The sequence below is a fragment of the Crocodylus porosus genome, unplaced genomic scaffold, assembly GCF_001723895.1.
Source record: "Crocodylus porosus isolate Cpor-Errol unplaced genomic scaffold, CroPor_comp1, whole genome shotgun sequence".
Classification (NCBI taxonomy): domain Eukaryota; kingdom Metazoa; phylum Chordata; order Crocodylia; family Crocodylidae; genus Crocodylus; species Crocodylus porosus.
The window spans coordinates 73,367,044-73,381,387 of NW_017728886.1; the positions used below are offsets into that span (position 1 = coordinate 73,367,044).

At 39.8% G+C, this 14,344-nt stretch overlaps 1 protein-coding gene across 1 annotated transcript in view; it reads right to left on the reverse strand.

Annotated features, from left to right (window-relative positions):
* DYNC1LI1 (dynein cytoplasmic 1 light intermediate chain 1) overlaps window positions 1-14,344 on the reverse strand; it is a 39,646-nt gene that overhangs the window by 4,522 nt on the left and 20,780 nt on the right. Inside the window, exons 5-12 of the mRNA XM_019536392.1 lie at window positions 10,685-10,854; window positions 9,519-9,612; window positions 6,734-6,869; window positions 6,198-6,309; window positions 4,029-4,088; window positions 3,863-3,907; window positions 2,337-2,457; window positions 2,023-2,184 (exon numbers count right to left, since the gene is read on the reverse strand). Of these exons, the coding sequence (XP_019391937.1) occupies window positions 2,023-2,184; window positions 2,337-2,457; window positions 3,863-3,907; window positions 4,029-4,088; window positions 6,198-6,309; window positions 6,734-6,869; window positions 9,519-9,612; window positions 10,685-10,854 (900 nt within the window). The remainder of the gene's footprint in view (window positions 1-2,022; window positions 2,185-2,336; window positions 2,458-3,862; window positions 3,908-4,028; window positions 4,089-6,197; window positions 6,310-6,733; window positions 6,870-9,518; window positions 9,613-10,684; window positions 10,855-14,344) is intronic.

A 14,344-nucleotide genomic window follows, 5' to 3' on the forward strand; every position in this document is an offset into this window, starting at 1 on the left:
AAAAAAAAGCTGAAGAACTACAATGCTTTCAGAATAAAAACAAAAGTACTTGAAGTGCATTCTACAGGCAAAAATTAAACGACAGAAGGCACTGGAAAAAGACTATTAAGCCTGCATAACAGCCAATTTGGACCCTAAAAGGATAAAGGAATAAGAGAGCAAGGCAATAACCATTTGGAGACAGTCCGTTGTTACACTGGCTTCTATCCGATCATTTGCACTGTAGAGATAACGTATTCTCCTGTATTCCTGCCCTACTCCATAACAACACACTGTTCCAAATCTGATACAAATTTTGGAAACTTTTTTCCTCTACAACCGAAGTTAATAAGTCTTCCATTAAGCACATCTACCACTATTCAGCAGAGCTACATAAAAGCTTGCTACAGAAAACACTCTTACCCCAAAACACAGTATTATGGACAGTAAAAGTTTTCTGAAGGCAAGATGCTTACTGGTCTTAAATTTATTACTAATGACCAATAGCTTCGCATTTATCTTGAAGACAACATTTAAAGGGTATACTGTACATATATGCATAGGTCATGCTGTGAATTCATACAAAAATGACTAGTAACAGACAAAACAGGCCCTGGCTGTAGCATACATTGCAAATCAATTCACATTACAGTAAAAAAATCTCATTTAAAAATTTTAGAGCATATCATAATAACAGTGTATTCTTCATTAAAGTACTGTATTTCAATGCCCAGTTTGCATGAGTGATTAAAGCGATGGTTTATCCTATAAGCCATTTATCATAGGGTAAAATCATATGGACATAACTCCATCTTACACAGCTGGATAGCAGCATCAAATCATTTAATCCTCTTGAGAGAGGACCAATACTATCAGTTGTAAAGGAAATGCACTTAAATCCAGCAAGTGATCGCTTTAGCAAAACAGTTACAAATTCCAGTAACTGTTTTGCTCTAGTGACCACCTGCTGGATTTAAGCGTTTGAGAATTTGCAACCAAGGTAAAAGGCTAAGGGACACGGAACTTGTAAATTCAAGTTACACAAGCAGTCATTGCATTTTAAACAACTGCAGGATAAAGGAAAATTAAGCCTTTCAGACAGTACTTTTTCCCTGTTTAAGAAGCCTTACGGTGTAATAAGCCATATGTAAATATAGCTCTATCTTATGGTGCGCTTTCAAGTGGAGTTGAAGTTGTTCGTTTTCCATGAAGATTTTAAAAGAAATGCTGTCAATTCCTTAAAGAGACATTCTGGATGTGAACAGTGAAACACTAACAAAACAACCCTCCTTTCCCATGCACATAATAGGTCTTTATAAAAGCTTAATTTTAGTCAAGGATTCACTTTTAAGTTAAAATTTCAGAGGATGATGGCACAGCCAGCTAAAATCTTAAGTTTTAGTCCTACATACTAGTACTGTTTTGTGTCCAACACAGCTTAACTTAGTTTTTAGTATTACACCAAATATTCCACTATTTGGAGCTATCAGAAGTTTGTATTACGAACTGAAACGAAGTTCTTAGAACAGTATTTTTCTCCCCTAAAGATTGATGTAACTTTACTAATGAATAGCAATAAAGGTTTCATATTGGTGCTATATTAGCTGTCAATATAATTGGGTACATTACAAAAAATTAGTGCTCTATTTCTTTTGTAGAATGGATTTTAAATTCAAATTGCACCCAAGTTGTCTTGTATACTAGCTGCAGAGAGAAACAAGCCAAGTACAGTAGAATCCATTATCTAAAATTTCCACAAAATTAAATGTCAGTTCCTCATCTGCATTTAGCTATGAAGCAATTTTTACAGTTACTCACTCAATGCCCGACAAGGTATGTTAAAGAGTCAACAGTTCCCATTTCATAATGTTTCTAGAAGATTCATTCTTCAGACCTTTCTTAAAAAAGATTTTACCATGCTCAAGACCTTTTGACTATAATGTTGTGACAAGATATAGATATAGCTACATTTTACCAATATTAAATGCTAAAAATAAAAAGTATTCCACAAAGTTGTAGATGATACTTTATGAATAGTCATACCTGATTTTTTTGCTGAGGCTGGTAAATTGCTGCTAGCACCTCCAGTACCCCCTCCTCCTCCAGGGCTACCACCACCAACACCTGGACTTCCTGGAGAACCAGTTTTTTTACTCAATAAACTGTTGAAGAAGTTTGCAAGGACACCTTCACTTGTGGCTCCAGCTACAGTAGGAAAAAACAAACAAGCTACATTCTCCAAAGAAATGCTGATTACACTTTAAGTCAGTACAATGAAGGGCAAAGACATTTTTGTCTGCTTACTTAAAAAGGCTTAAAAATTCCACCTGCAATATCCTTGCCTACCAAAAAATTACCTTTCATGTTAGGGTCAATTTTTTTTGACCCAGTAGGAATAGGTGTAACGCTGGCAACATTGGATGTTACAGATCTGTTTGGGGTCCTAGGAGATCCTCCGGGAACTCTCGGCGAGGCATCCTAAGCCAAAGCACAAGATAAAGCACTCAACTGCTATTATATTCAATGTCTGTCTATTATAGAAACTGAATTAAATTACATTCTATTTTTTTATAGTACGTTACTTTTATACTGTGATACAATAGTGAAGTGCTGCATATGCATATTTTTTACAGACTTCATGTTATGTGCTCTAAGCCCCTGGTACTCGTTACATTTAAGATGCAATTAATCAGTTATAGTAACCCAGCTACATATTTCTTGTTTTATTGTACTATTAATTACCTAATTAAGCCACAGAATTGTTCCACAAGTATGTGCAATAATGGACACATTCCCATAGCACCTTAAACTAAACACGTATGGCATGGTTCCCCACTATGCTATATTGCAGGCCTCTGGGACAATACTTCAGTGCAGTCCCAAAGCTGGGACCCACAATCAGCTATCGGGTCTCAGGTCACAAGACACCCAGCTTTGTTTGCTGGCGTAGGGGGAACCCAAGATCAGTCTCCCAGGCTCCTACTGCACTAGCAAGTAGTAACAGTACAACTTTGGCTCCCCCAAAATTATACCTCTTACCACACATATGGTAGGACAGGAAGTGCGACTGTTGGGATCAGGGAATCGATCCCATCACACCATGTGCTGGGGACATAGATGTACATGCACTGTGAGTACATGCATAGTTCCAAATGTTAATATTTCCATTTATGACCCTAGATCACAACTAGAAGCAGTACAGGTGTGATGCAGTTCCTCAGACTGGCATACAAAGAAAACACATTGCGTTGGTCAGGTGTCAAGTCTCTGCATTGCCTGGATTAGGGGTGGCCAACCTGCAGTATGCATGCTACAGGGGATACTGGCAGCTTCTGTGTAGGGCATATGGCAAATTGGGAAGGGAACAGGTAGCGCAGTGGCAGGCAGGGTGGCAAAAAAAGCAGAGAAGCACATCAGACAGAGGAAGGGGATAGAAGTGGCACTCAGGGAGGGCTCATTTATGGCACGTCTGTTAAAAGTGTGGCCTCCGCTAACCTAGATCATGGAGAAGCTACACCCAACTTTGCAGGCAAGTAAGTTGTCACAAAATGTGGGGAAAGTCATTAGAGAAGCAAACAGCAGGAGAAATGAACTCTAGGGAGAAAACATGATTTTCACTGCTTTACAAAAGACCAGTGTAGTCGCTCAAATTCAAGTTTAAAAAGGCTCTTAGAAGAGCAACATTAACTACAGAAATTCATCTAAAAATCTTGGTCAATACTTCTGTCTCTTTAGATGCACTCAATCCCCAAATAAACTGAATAAGTCTTTTTAAAGCAATACAGAAGTATGAACATTTTAGTAAAACAAAACCCACAGATTGCTTAGCCAACTCAATGTCCCATTTATCTATTTTATAAAAAGAAAAAAAAGTTTTACTAACCACTGGCCTTCCAGCTGCAGTAGGTGGTTGTTTTGCTAGTTGAGACTGAAAAATAAGATAAGAGATATTAATAAGCTTTCTAACTAACCAGGAGAAAAAAAAATTAATAGACATTATTAGAAGGATAATTAGTTGCTTAGCCTAGAACAGAAAGGCACAAACATACCTGCTGCTTCATAAGAAACACTTGGTCATCTTCTGCTACTATTTCTTTCTCATGAACAAACTGCAATATAAAAACATTCTAATATGTATGGGATGGAGAAATTAGGATACAATTAAGGAGTTAAATGCTTTCCCTTTATACCTACAGAATAGTATGACCAAACACAGAGGTATAGTAGAATCAAAACATTGTCTTCAACCTAAAAACACTAGAAAGTATGTTATATCTTTAGTTGTAATTAATAAAAACTTTGGTCAAATAAATGCAGAAGTAAAGACAAGATGCGAGATGGGGAAAGTATAGTTAAATATTTAATACAAGACCATCAGTGTATATTCAAAAGGTGTACTCAGAATGACTGCAAGATCCTTCAAAGATTGGAAGCTGGCAACCTAAAAATTGTATGGTTTAGATTTAAGAATCTCAAAAATGCATGTCCAGAGATCAGGTATTACAGCTTGTGCTGGCCATCTTAATTCCAAAATGCTAACATTTTGGCTCAGGCATTTTTGAAATGTTGAATTCTGTAGCTGCACTGACAGACTATTATGCTTTTCAATACATCACTCCCATTTAAAGCTTGGGCACAAAGTTGACAGAATATTTCAGAGGCTACCTGGATAGCCAGTATGATAAAACACACGAGAAGCAGCAGCAGCAGCAGCAGCAGCAACCATTATCAATAAGAATAAAAAAAAAAAGCAAATCCATATTCAATTGGATTTTCTTATTAAAAAGAACCGACAGCTAACAGTGCAGCTGCTTCAGAAACGCTGTCAAACAATTACAGCTAATCTTTCCTTTACATTTGTAGCTGGAATTCTTAAAGTTATTTTACATTAGTTTTTCTCTTGAGCTTAAAAAGTAAAGCACTCCACACTTGTGATCCACCTCATTTATGTAATAAAACCACACGCTCCAGTAAAACAGAAAGCCAATATCCCTGCATTCTACTACCTACCACCAACTACTATATAAAAGCAACCATTCTCTAATATTGCACCACCCTTATATTGTAGGCATTTCATTCAGTTTGCTAGCTTTTGTACTAAGTGAAAGAATCCAAGGATAAATCAAATCTGGAACAACTTATTTGCAGGTTCCACTTGGGAATAAAAAGAAGCCCTATGCATTAAGTGAGTTCCCCAGGTACTCATTTTACTCTATCAGTGCTATTAAAAGTAGACTAAGTCCCCTGCTTGGTAGGAGTAACGGCAATAAATCCATTTACCTTGGGATTTAAGTATTTGATTAACTATTGAGTTTACGCAGTTTGAGACTGGGAAAATAACTGACATTTGGACTACAACAGTGCTACTGAGTTCAGCTCTGGACACAAATAGTTAGGCAATATTTTCTTTCATCTTTCTATCCAGTGGAAAGAATAAAGTGCATCTTGGAAGATATTTTACCTGATTACAGTTTTATTTTTCAAGAGACTTTCTTCCAAGATTGGCCTTGGGTTCAGCCTTTGATTTTCAACAGGTACCGTTCCCTCTAAAAAAAAGTACTGCTAGTCAGGATAAGAGGGAAAGAGAACTCTGTCTATTATGGGAGAAGCTGGTGACTGAGGGGAGCAAACAGAAGACCTCACTTCTTTTTTGGAGAGACCTTTCATAATGGACCATACATAAATCTCACTTTACTCTCACTTTGAAGTCTGGAACACAGTGTAAGGATCCTATGGGTCAAGTGGTTCTTTATCTTCATATATGCATCACACAGAGGCTAGTCTGCAGATTCAGTTTAAAAGTATCTCCATAAGGAGAGACAACTTATCAGAAACAACCCAAATTAGTTTTTGTGCCACTTCCAAAACTTGCTGTTGGAGTTGGAACCTGCTTTCAGACAGAGCAGAATACGCTAGTTGAGGAGAACATTATTACATGCAGAAACAGAACCTTCTTCCCTCTTAAATGCTGAACAGAAACAATACAACACAGCAAACAGTTTGTGGCAAACTGTTAGCTTCCAATTTTTTTTTTTTTTTTTTCCAGAAAATATCTTGAGAACTCACTGAAAAAAAGGAGAGGCAACAGAATGGACAAAGTTTTGTCCATTGATGAAAAATAACCAACAATAGGGAAAAGGAACATTTTAGAGATTAGCAATCCCACTGAAGTAGTTAACTAAACATTTTTCTTTGAAATATACTGAAATAAAAGTTACCTTTCTGACAGGAGGCTTTGTTATTATATCTTCAAAACTGTCATCTGCTTTTAGCGTCTGAAAATTCTCATGTAATATTCCTATCTTCTTGTCATTATCCCACCCTGCAGGACTGGAGGCAAAAAACAGTCACTGTTCTTCAAATTCATTTGAGTTTATCCCTCATTCATCCAATCTTAAATGTCAAAGTACTGCCACTGCAAAAAAGCCAAAGACTAAGAGGTCTAACAATTTTTCCTCCATGCCAGTTAGTAGTCAATAGTGCTGTCTGAGCAGTTCTTATTTGCTCTGCAAAACATGGTAATGAAAGCATTCATAGTGAATACTGTATTTTAAAAAACAACTTTGAAAACTGAGTTTACATTTCCCCTTAGAGTTGCAACTGCTCATCAATGCATTAAAACTGACACTCAAAGGCCATGCCTGTTCTTACACTTACTGTTACAACATACTGATTCCAAGTTATTTCTATATCAACTATTTGTTTACCTATTGCACTGGATACTAAATAGACATGGACAATGTAACTCACTTACATAAATACTGCATCTTTTTCCACAACAACAGCTGGTACATTAAAAGGAAATCCATATAATTTCTGAACTATATATTTATACACTAAATCAGTATTTTTATTTTCCTTTACTGAAGTGTAAATGAGTGCTGCCCCATCTGAGTACATTTGTTAAAGAAAAGCAAGAACCAAAAAGGCTACTGGTAAACAAGTTAGGCTTGTACACACTAGAACACTGTTTCATTGACTAGATGCCACTTTTTCTTTCTTTTGTTTCACCCACCTGTATTCTCTTACCCTGGACCCTAGTTCTGCAACCAAGTATGCCAAGTCTCAGCTGCAAGACTAGGTGCCTAAGGTTGAAAACTTGCAAGTTAGGCATTGTTCCAAGCCTGACTAGGGCTTCGGATTTCCACCCCCCGCAACTGTATGTTCTTCTTTTCTGTAGTCTTTCTAGTCTAAAGCAGTGGCAGGCTGGATGGGTAGTGCTTATTCCATCCATGGGCTGGATCCAGCTGGTGGCTCCAATCTAGTGCCCAAAGTGAGTGTGGCAAGGGCCCATCCAATAGCGGTTGACAACCCCAACCAGGCCCTGCTGAGAGCAGGGAGGGTGGTAATGGGATGTCCCAGCCCTAACCCAGCTACGCAGATGGAAGAAGGCGTGATATGGGCTTTGACCTCCTGCAGGGCTTGGGATTTAGGAATTTAGAATAGGAAGGTGGTCACTAGTAGCTATTCACCCACTGCCAAATTTTGACCACTCAGAGCCCCGCAGGCCAGAGGTTAAGTACCCCGCTCTAAAAGAAATTTTTTCTTTAAAATTTTCTTTTTGCTGTAGTGCTAGTCAGAAGTATAGTTTAGAGCACTGGCATTTTGAAACATCATTTAGACCTTCTCTCAGCAAGGTCAGATGACTATACAATGCTGATTTACGGTACTTTTACTGGTATTTGAACAAATGCTAGAATACCAATAGCTTGTACCAGGACATAATGTACATGTGGCCAAAGGAAATAAAGTCAATTGATCTCTTCCTGCAGCACTTTTCAATTTTATGTGCCTTTCCATTACACCCCTTGCCTTTTATTTATTAGGATTTACAGAACTGTATTGCAAAGCATTGGAACCACTGTCAGGTCAAAATGAATGATGTGTTACAGCTGTATACAATTATATATAAATTCTTGGGGTGGTACGTTATCATTTCAAGGAATACTTTAAAATCCAAGTTTAGCAGCCCCCGGTCCTTAAATTACCTGATCAGCATGGCACCAGGTTTTCCATTTCCCATGGAAAAAATGGAGAAAACCATGGATTCCTTGTTTTTAAAATTAGAGAGAATGCAGATTTCCCCTTTTAGCAGAGAAATCCGCTGATACTCTGTTTTTGCAGTTATTGCAGGCCAGCACAGTTCCAGCTTGCAAGAGCTTGTTGCAGAAAGGGTAGGAAACCCCCAGCCCTGCCCGGAAGAGGGAGAAGGGGAAGGGTGGGGCCAGAGCCTCTGAGTCAGCCACTGCAGAGCTCAGGCTTGCCCTTCACCCCCGGAGGCGAGGGGCTGCTCTGAGCACCACCGCCCCCAGGCAGCACATTGCAGCACCTCCCGTTCTCCCACCTCAGGCCACTCCCAGGAACAGGGCTGGGTGGCCAAGGGCAGGGGTTCTCTTCTGCAGGCTGCACATGCGCTAGCCAGCTGAAGGGGTTTGCACATAGTAGCTCCCACCGCACCACCACCACCACCGTGCTCTACAGCTTTGCAGACAAGCAGCACAGCAGTGGCAGCCTCCCCCCTCCCCACTTACCTTCTGGAATAGGTGCCCATGACTGTGTGGGGCTGGGAAGCTGTCATAGGGAGGGGGGTGGGGGAAAGTGAGGCAGACCTTTAAAATTGTAATCAATCATGGATTTTGGGTTTTAAAAATCAGCAATTTTTAAAAATCAGAGAAAAACAGGATCTCTGCTGATCAGGAAAAGTATTCATAGATTTCATAGACATTAGGGCTGGAAGGGACCTCGGGAGATCAGAGTCCAGCCCCCTGCCCAAAGGGCAGGAAGTCAGCTGGGGTCATAGGATCCCAGCAAGATAAGCATCCAATTTACTCTTGGAGGTGTTCAATGTAGGTGCTTGAACCACCTCCGCTGGCAGACTGTTCCAGACCTTGGGGGCTCAGACAGTAAAGAAATTCTTTCTTATGTCCAGCCTGAAACGGTCTTGCAGGAGTTTGTGACCGTTTGACCTCGTCATCCCTTGGGGCACTCTGGTGAACAGATGTTCCCCCAGATCCTGGTGCTCACCCCTGATAAACTTATAGGTGGCCATCAGATCACCCCTGAGCCTGCGCTTTTCCAGGCTAAAGAGTCCCATGGCTCTCAGCCTGTCATCGTAAGATCTGTTTTCCTGACCTCTGATCATGCGCGTGGCTCTCTTCTGGACTCTCTCAAGCTTCTCCACATCCTTTTTGAATTGTGGAGCCCAAAACTGGACGCAGTACTCCAGCTGCAGCCTCACCAAGGCCGAGTACAAGGGGAGAATGAAAGGAAGTCAGAGTAACCATAAGGGAGGCAGCATACAAGATTTGTTCCATTACCTTTTAAAAGAAGAAGTCACAGTACTTTATAATACCAAGGAAGCAAACTGGACATGGCCTAGTATACCAGAATCTAGTTCTATTTAAAACAGTTCCTAACTAGGCTCAGGCTAATTTTTAGAAGAAATTTATTAACATTGTATCAAAACTGGTTGCAATTTGCAACTTAAGACTACAGGATATGCAATTTTTTTCTATACGTTTTGAATATTAGAAGGATACACTGTAAACAAAACCGTCGAATATGTGACTGAATGAAGTCGAAGTGCTCATCTCTGTAATCATGTTCTTTTTCCAGGACACTAATGGCATCACACTGTTCAATTAAACACAAGTAGTATTGCACATTAAGCACCTTATTAAATTAGCACCATCACTTCTCATCTTCAAGTTAAAAAAACCTGTCAAAATACTTTTATACAACAATTCAAAGAAGCATAACGGAACACATCAAGAATCCCATTTTGAGTAAACTCCCTGTATGGAAGTTTTAAACAGTGCAGTATCATGGCCACAAGCTTATCTGGGCAGAAAAAGATTTTACCCATGAGTAAAAGGCAGAACCATAGATAACTACCATGACAGAATTGGCCACCTACTACAAGAGGGGGAAAAAAAAATCATAGAAGCACCCTAAGAACTGAGGAATAATCAAGGCAGAAAGCACCTAAATGATTAACAATCACTTCCCCCTCTAACTATTTACCATCTCCTCCATCTGAAAATAGAGGGTAGTGAGTGAAGGGAGGAAATCAGAAGAGTAAAACTTAAAAAAATGTCACATGAAATTTAGCAGGATGGGAAAATCCTACTCATAAAACTGAGTATTATTATTTCTTTAAAACTTAGTTGATTTTAAGAGAAATTCTACGAAGGCTATAAATTGGATGACATTTCTGATCACTACATCATTTATTTTGGAATGCATGTTACAGACCTGCTTCTGTTGACACACCCATCAGTAATTCAGCTAGACTAGAACGACAAAGATTCTGCAGCTACCTTTTGTCCACAAAAAGCCACTTCCAATTTTACATGATTTTATCCTCATCTATTTTTCTCTTCCTCTACAGTAAGAGTTTTTTCCTACAAACTACCATTATGTTTTGAATATATTGGAAATTTAAATAAAATAGCACCCCCACATCCAGACATTTATTGGTCAGTTTTTAATGCTCAAAATTGTGTTAGTCTGTTCCAGGAAAAGAGCTTAATAATTAGCTCCCTCAACCACAAAAAAGATAAAAGTTTTTTTTAAAGCATACATGCAAACAAACCATTTCAAAGTCAGAATGCTTTCTCCAGTTTAAAGAAGATTTCCACCTCAAATCCACACCTGCCAATTTGTGTTAATTAAAATATTTAAAAATTAAAAGTCTGAAACAAACCTTTGTACAAACTACTACTACTGGGATGCCTAAATTGCATGTTAATGTATCTGCACCCAGAGGTAAAATCACGCTGTCGTCTTTGTCTTCCTGTAATGAGGTATTTCTTCTCTGTGGAGAAGCTGGAAAGTCCTCTCCTGGTTCTATATATTCCTGGAAGTCTCTTACCACTGAAAGGAAAAGGAAAAAAAGAGTGATATTAATCCACTTAATGATTTCAGCAGTTTCCATTGGAAAACCTGATTTGTGTTTCTTCATCTTCTAGTTCAAAAAAACACCCAAGACACTGCCTATTGTTTGGCCTGTATAAAAAAAGACAGCTAATATAGTACCTGCTATACCCATGACTAATGAAGACGACATTAAAACTTCCTAACTATATAAATTAAGAGGATAATATTGACCCAATTGTTTAATATTTACTGTCACAGTGTCTAGATGCCTCAAATCAGATCCCTATTGTGAAAGGCCCTGCACATTAGGGCTGTGCAAAGCTTCAGATCATGAGTCGGATACGATACAGATGCTGAATCTATGAATCCGAATTGAATCATGGTAAGCTTTAGGCTTTCCGAATCAATTCAGTCATAGGGTGTAATGGGGAAATCAATGAAATATCTGTAACTTCCTTGTCTTGTGTCCAATTCAGATGAAACTTGCAGGGATGGTGGCCTTTGCTGAGGGCATTAACGTGTGCCAAGTTTCAAGGTGATCAATGCAGGGGTTTGGGGGAAACTGCGCCTCAAGCTGTGGACAAGCAAAACTTATGACATGGGTGACACTGTGTTAAGGACCCCAGAACCCCTGCACCCATCTCCTTGACAGCTGGCAGGCTTTGTGGCCTCAGCAGGGGCTAGCAGGCCTGCAGCTTTCACCCTGCTGCACCTTAACATACACACCGAGTTTTGCTTGTCCACAGCTCGAGGTGCAGTTTCCCCTGAATCCCTGCACCTCTCTCTTTGAAACTTGGCAGGCTTTGTAGCCTCACCAGGAGCTACCATCCCTGCAGTTTTCACACCCCCGCCCCCCGTAGTGTAACACATACACGTGACATGAGTTTTGCTTTCAAGAATTTGGGGTGCAGTTTCCCCTGAATCCCTGCACCTATCTCCATGAAACTTGGTAGAATTCATGCTCAGCAGAGGATACCACCCCTGAAAGTTTCTTCCAAAAAATCAGACAAAAAACAACAAAGTTCATTGATATTGATTCCCCATTATACCCCATGGCCGGATCTCCAAATCAGCTTCGAAGCTGATTTGGCCGAATTGAAGCAGGAAAGTAATTCGGAGCTCCAAATCAAATCGCTGGCATCCAAAAAAAATCGGCTAAATCCAATCCCGAATCAAATAGTTGCCTATTCACACAGGCCTACTGCACACACATTGAACAAGGTGACAGGAAAACATAGAAGAGGTATACTAGGTAAGTATCAATCAGTGTTTTTTCCATGGACAGCCAGATATACATAGGGCTACAGTAAAACATGTTTGTATATGATACAGCAGGAAATATATGAACACAGATCTCTTGTACATAAGGTAATTGGGATACTGTAATAACTATGCTTAAAGAGCAGGCTTCATGCAAACCTGCTGTCAATTTTTCTTGCGCATTTGCCATAATTAATTTATGAAACTGCTTCTCTTCACCTTAAATTCCTGAATCTTGCACCATTTTGGTGGTATTCACACAAGAGCCTTGTCTCACTCCCTAAATGAGAAGGGAGCCCTTAAATTTAGCACAGCTGGTACCCCCCAAACACAGTCATCTCACCATTCCTTAGCAGAGCTGAGCTATAGAGACTACATACAGGGCAAAATTTTGGTAATTTGCATGAGGAAGCCAAGAGTTCTGCACAATTCCCCACTTCTCTTCAACTGTTCAGGCCTTTGTACCATTAAACAGAATGTATTACACACCTTAATTCATTTCAATTACTCTATTTGCCTCCTGAATCATTCCCTCTACTGACTTTACAAATGCCCAGTAGCAGAACTCTTGTACCATTTATGGCATATACTCGCTGCATAGTTAACTCTGACTTTACCACTTTTTGGACCAAAAACAGCCCTCCTCTCCAAGTTTGGTGGTACCTTCAAGTGTGGACTACTTGGCTCATCCAAGTCTGAAACTAAAACCCAAGTGAGATTGTTCCCTCCTGCTGGTATCCCCCCCACTATGGGGTGAAGAATTACCAAAAAAGAAATTATCACTGAACTGTTCCAAGTTTGCCACAATACCTTCTTACAGACATGCACAAAACATTGTCCCACAACTCACTAGGAATTTGCATGGTGCTTAGCCTACAAAAAACCCCCTCTGTAATTCATCCATCTAAACAAACCAGTTTCCTTTACGTGTTCCATTATAATTCAATTTCTAGCTTCAGCAACCTACATTTGAAAGCCACAAAAAAAGCCAGCAGTGAAAGAAGAATTTAAAGTGGACCAACTGCGATACTATGAGCATGAAAAAAGCCAAGCCGAAAACAAAAACATTTGTACTAGCCAATCGCCCCCCATCATTCCTGACAGGCAGTCAGGGACAGAGCACTGTACCATCTCCCAGGTCTCTTCCACCCTGCACTGCCTCCCAGGAGCAAGGGGGAGGGAAGCTTGCCCTGCCATCCCCTGTCCCTCTTAGCTAGCACCCCATGCCACTGCCACCTCCATGGAGAAGGGCAGGGGCGAGGGTGCTGACTTTACCCCCCACCCTGCTTTGTCCCTGCCATCATGGCAGAGTGCCACTGCCTCTTGCCCAAAACACTCTTTGAGCACTGATTGGCTGCCGAGACAACCAATCAGAATGCAAGTAAAGTGTTAGACAAAGGCTTTTATAATGTTAGAATTCTTATTTGTATTTTATGGCTCCCATGCCTTACAAGGAATAAAAACATCCTCCAGTTAAGGGCTGCCTTAAGATTCTTTTGTCTTCCCGAAACACAAAAAGCTACCACTACTGGACTTGCAGCATTATATATGCAAGTCACAGAATTTCAAGCCTTAAGAACTTCAGTGCAATACTAACTGGCTATGTTGCCAAGTGCTTTTCTGATTTTTTCCTTTAAAAAAGGAAACAAAGGAAACTGATTACTGCATAGTATTTGTTACTGAAATGTATTATGGTACTTAGATATTTAATATCTGAGCTCTTCAAGTAAATCAAGACTAGTTTTTAAAGAAAAGAAAATAAAAGGATGGATGGTAAATGCCACAGTGAGGCAGAATTTATTTTGAGGATGCAACATTACAATGAGATTCAGTCATTAGCCCAAAGCCTCCATCTCAGTATAAAGGAAGCTGCCTCCATATTGGTTCTAATTAAGGACAAGATTCTGGAGCAATATTTTTCCATCAGTTTAAGCATATTTTGTGTAGCAATTGAACAAAACTAAATTATTTTGTGGTAAAAATGGCATCAACAGATATTTAACCAAACACGCAATGAAAGTTTCTTAACATCATTTCCAGAAGTTTGAGTTACTAAGTAAGCCAGCGATGCTCACCCTTTTCAACTGGCAAGCAGAATGGGCAGTACCAGGTCTGTTCATAGGCCCAATCAAGCTGGTGGTCCTGATCTAGTGCCCAGTGTGGGTGCAGTGGGGCCCTATCTGGCAGTGCAGAGCAGGGCAAAGAGCAACCTGACCCATGGGAGAAG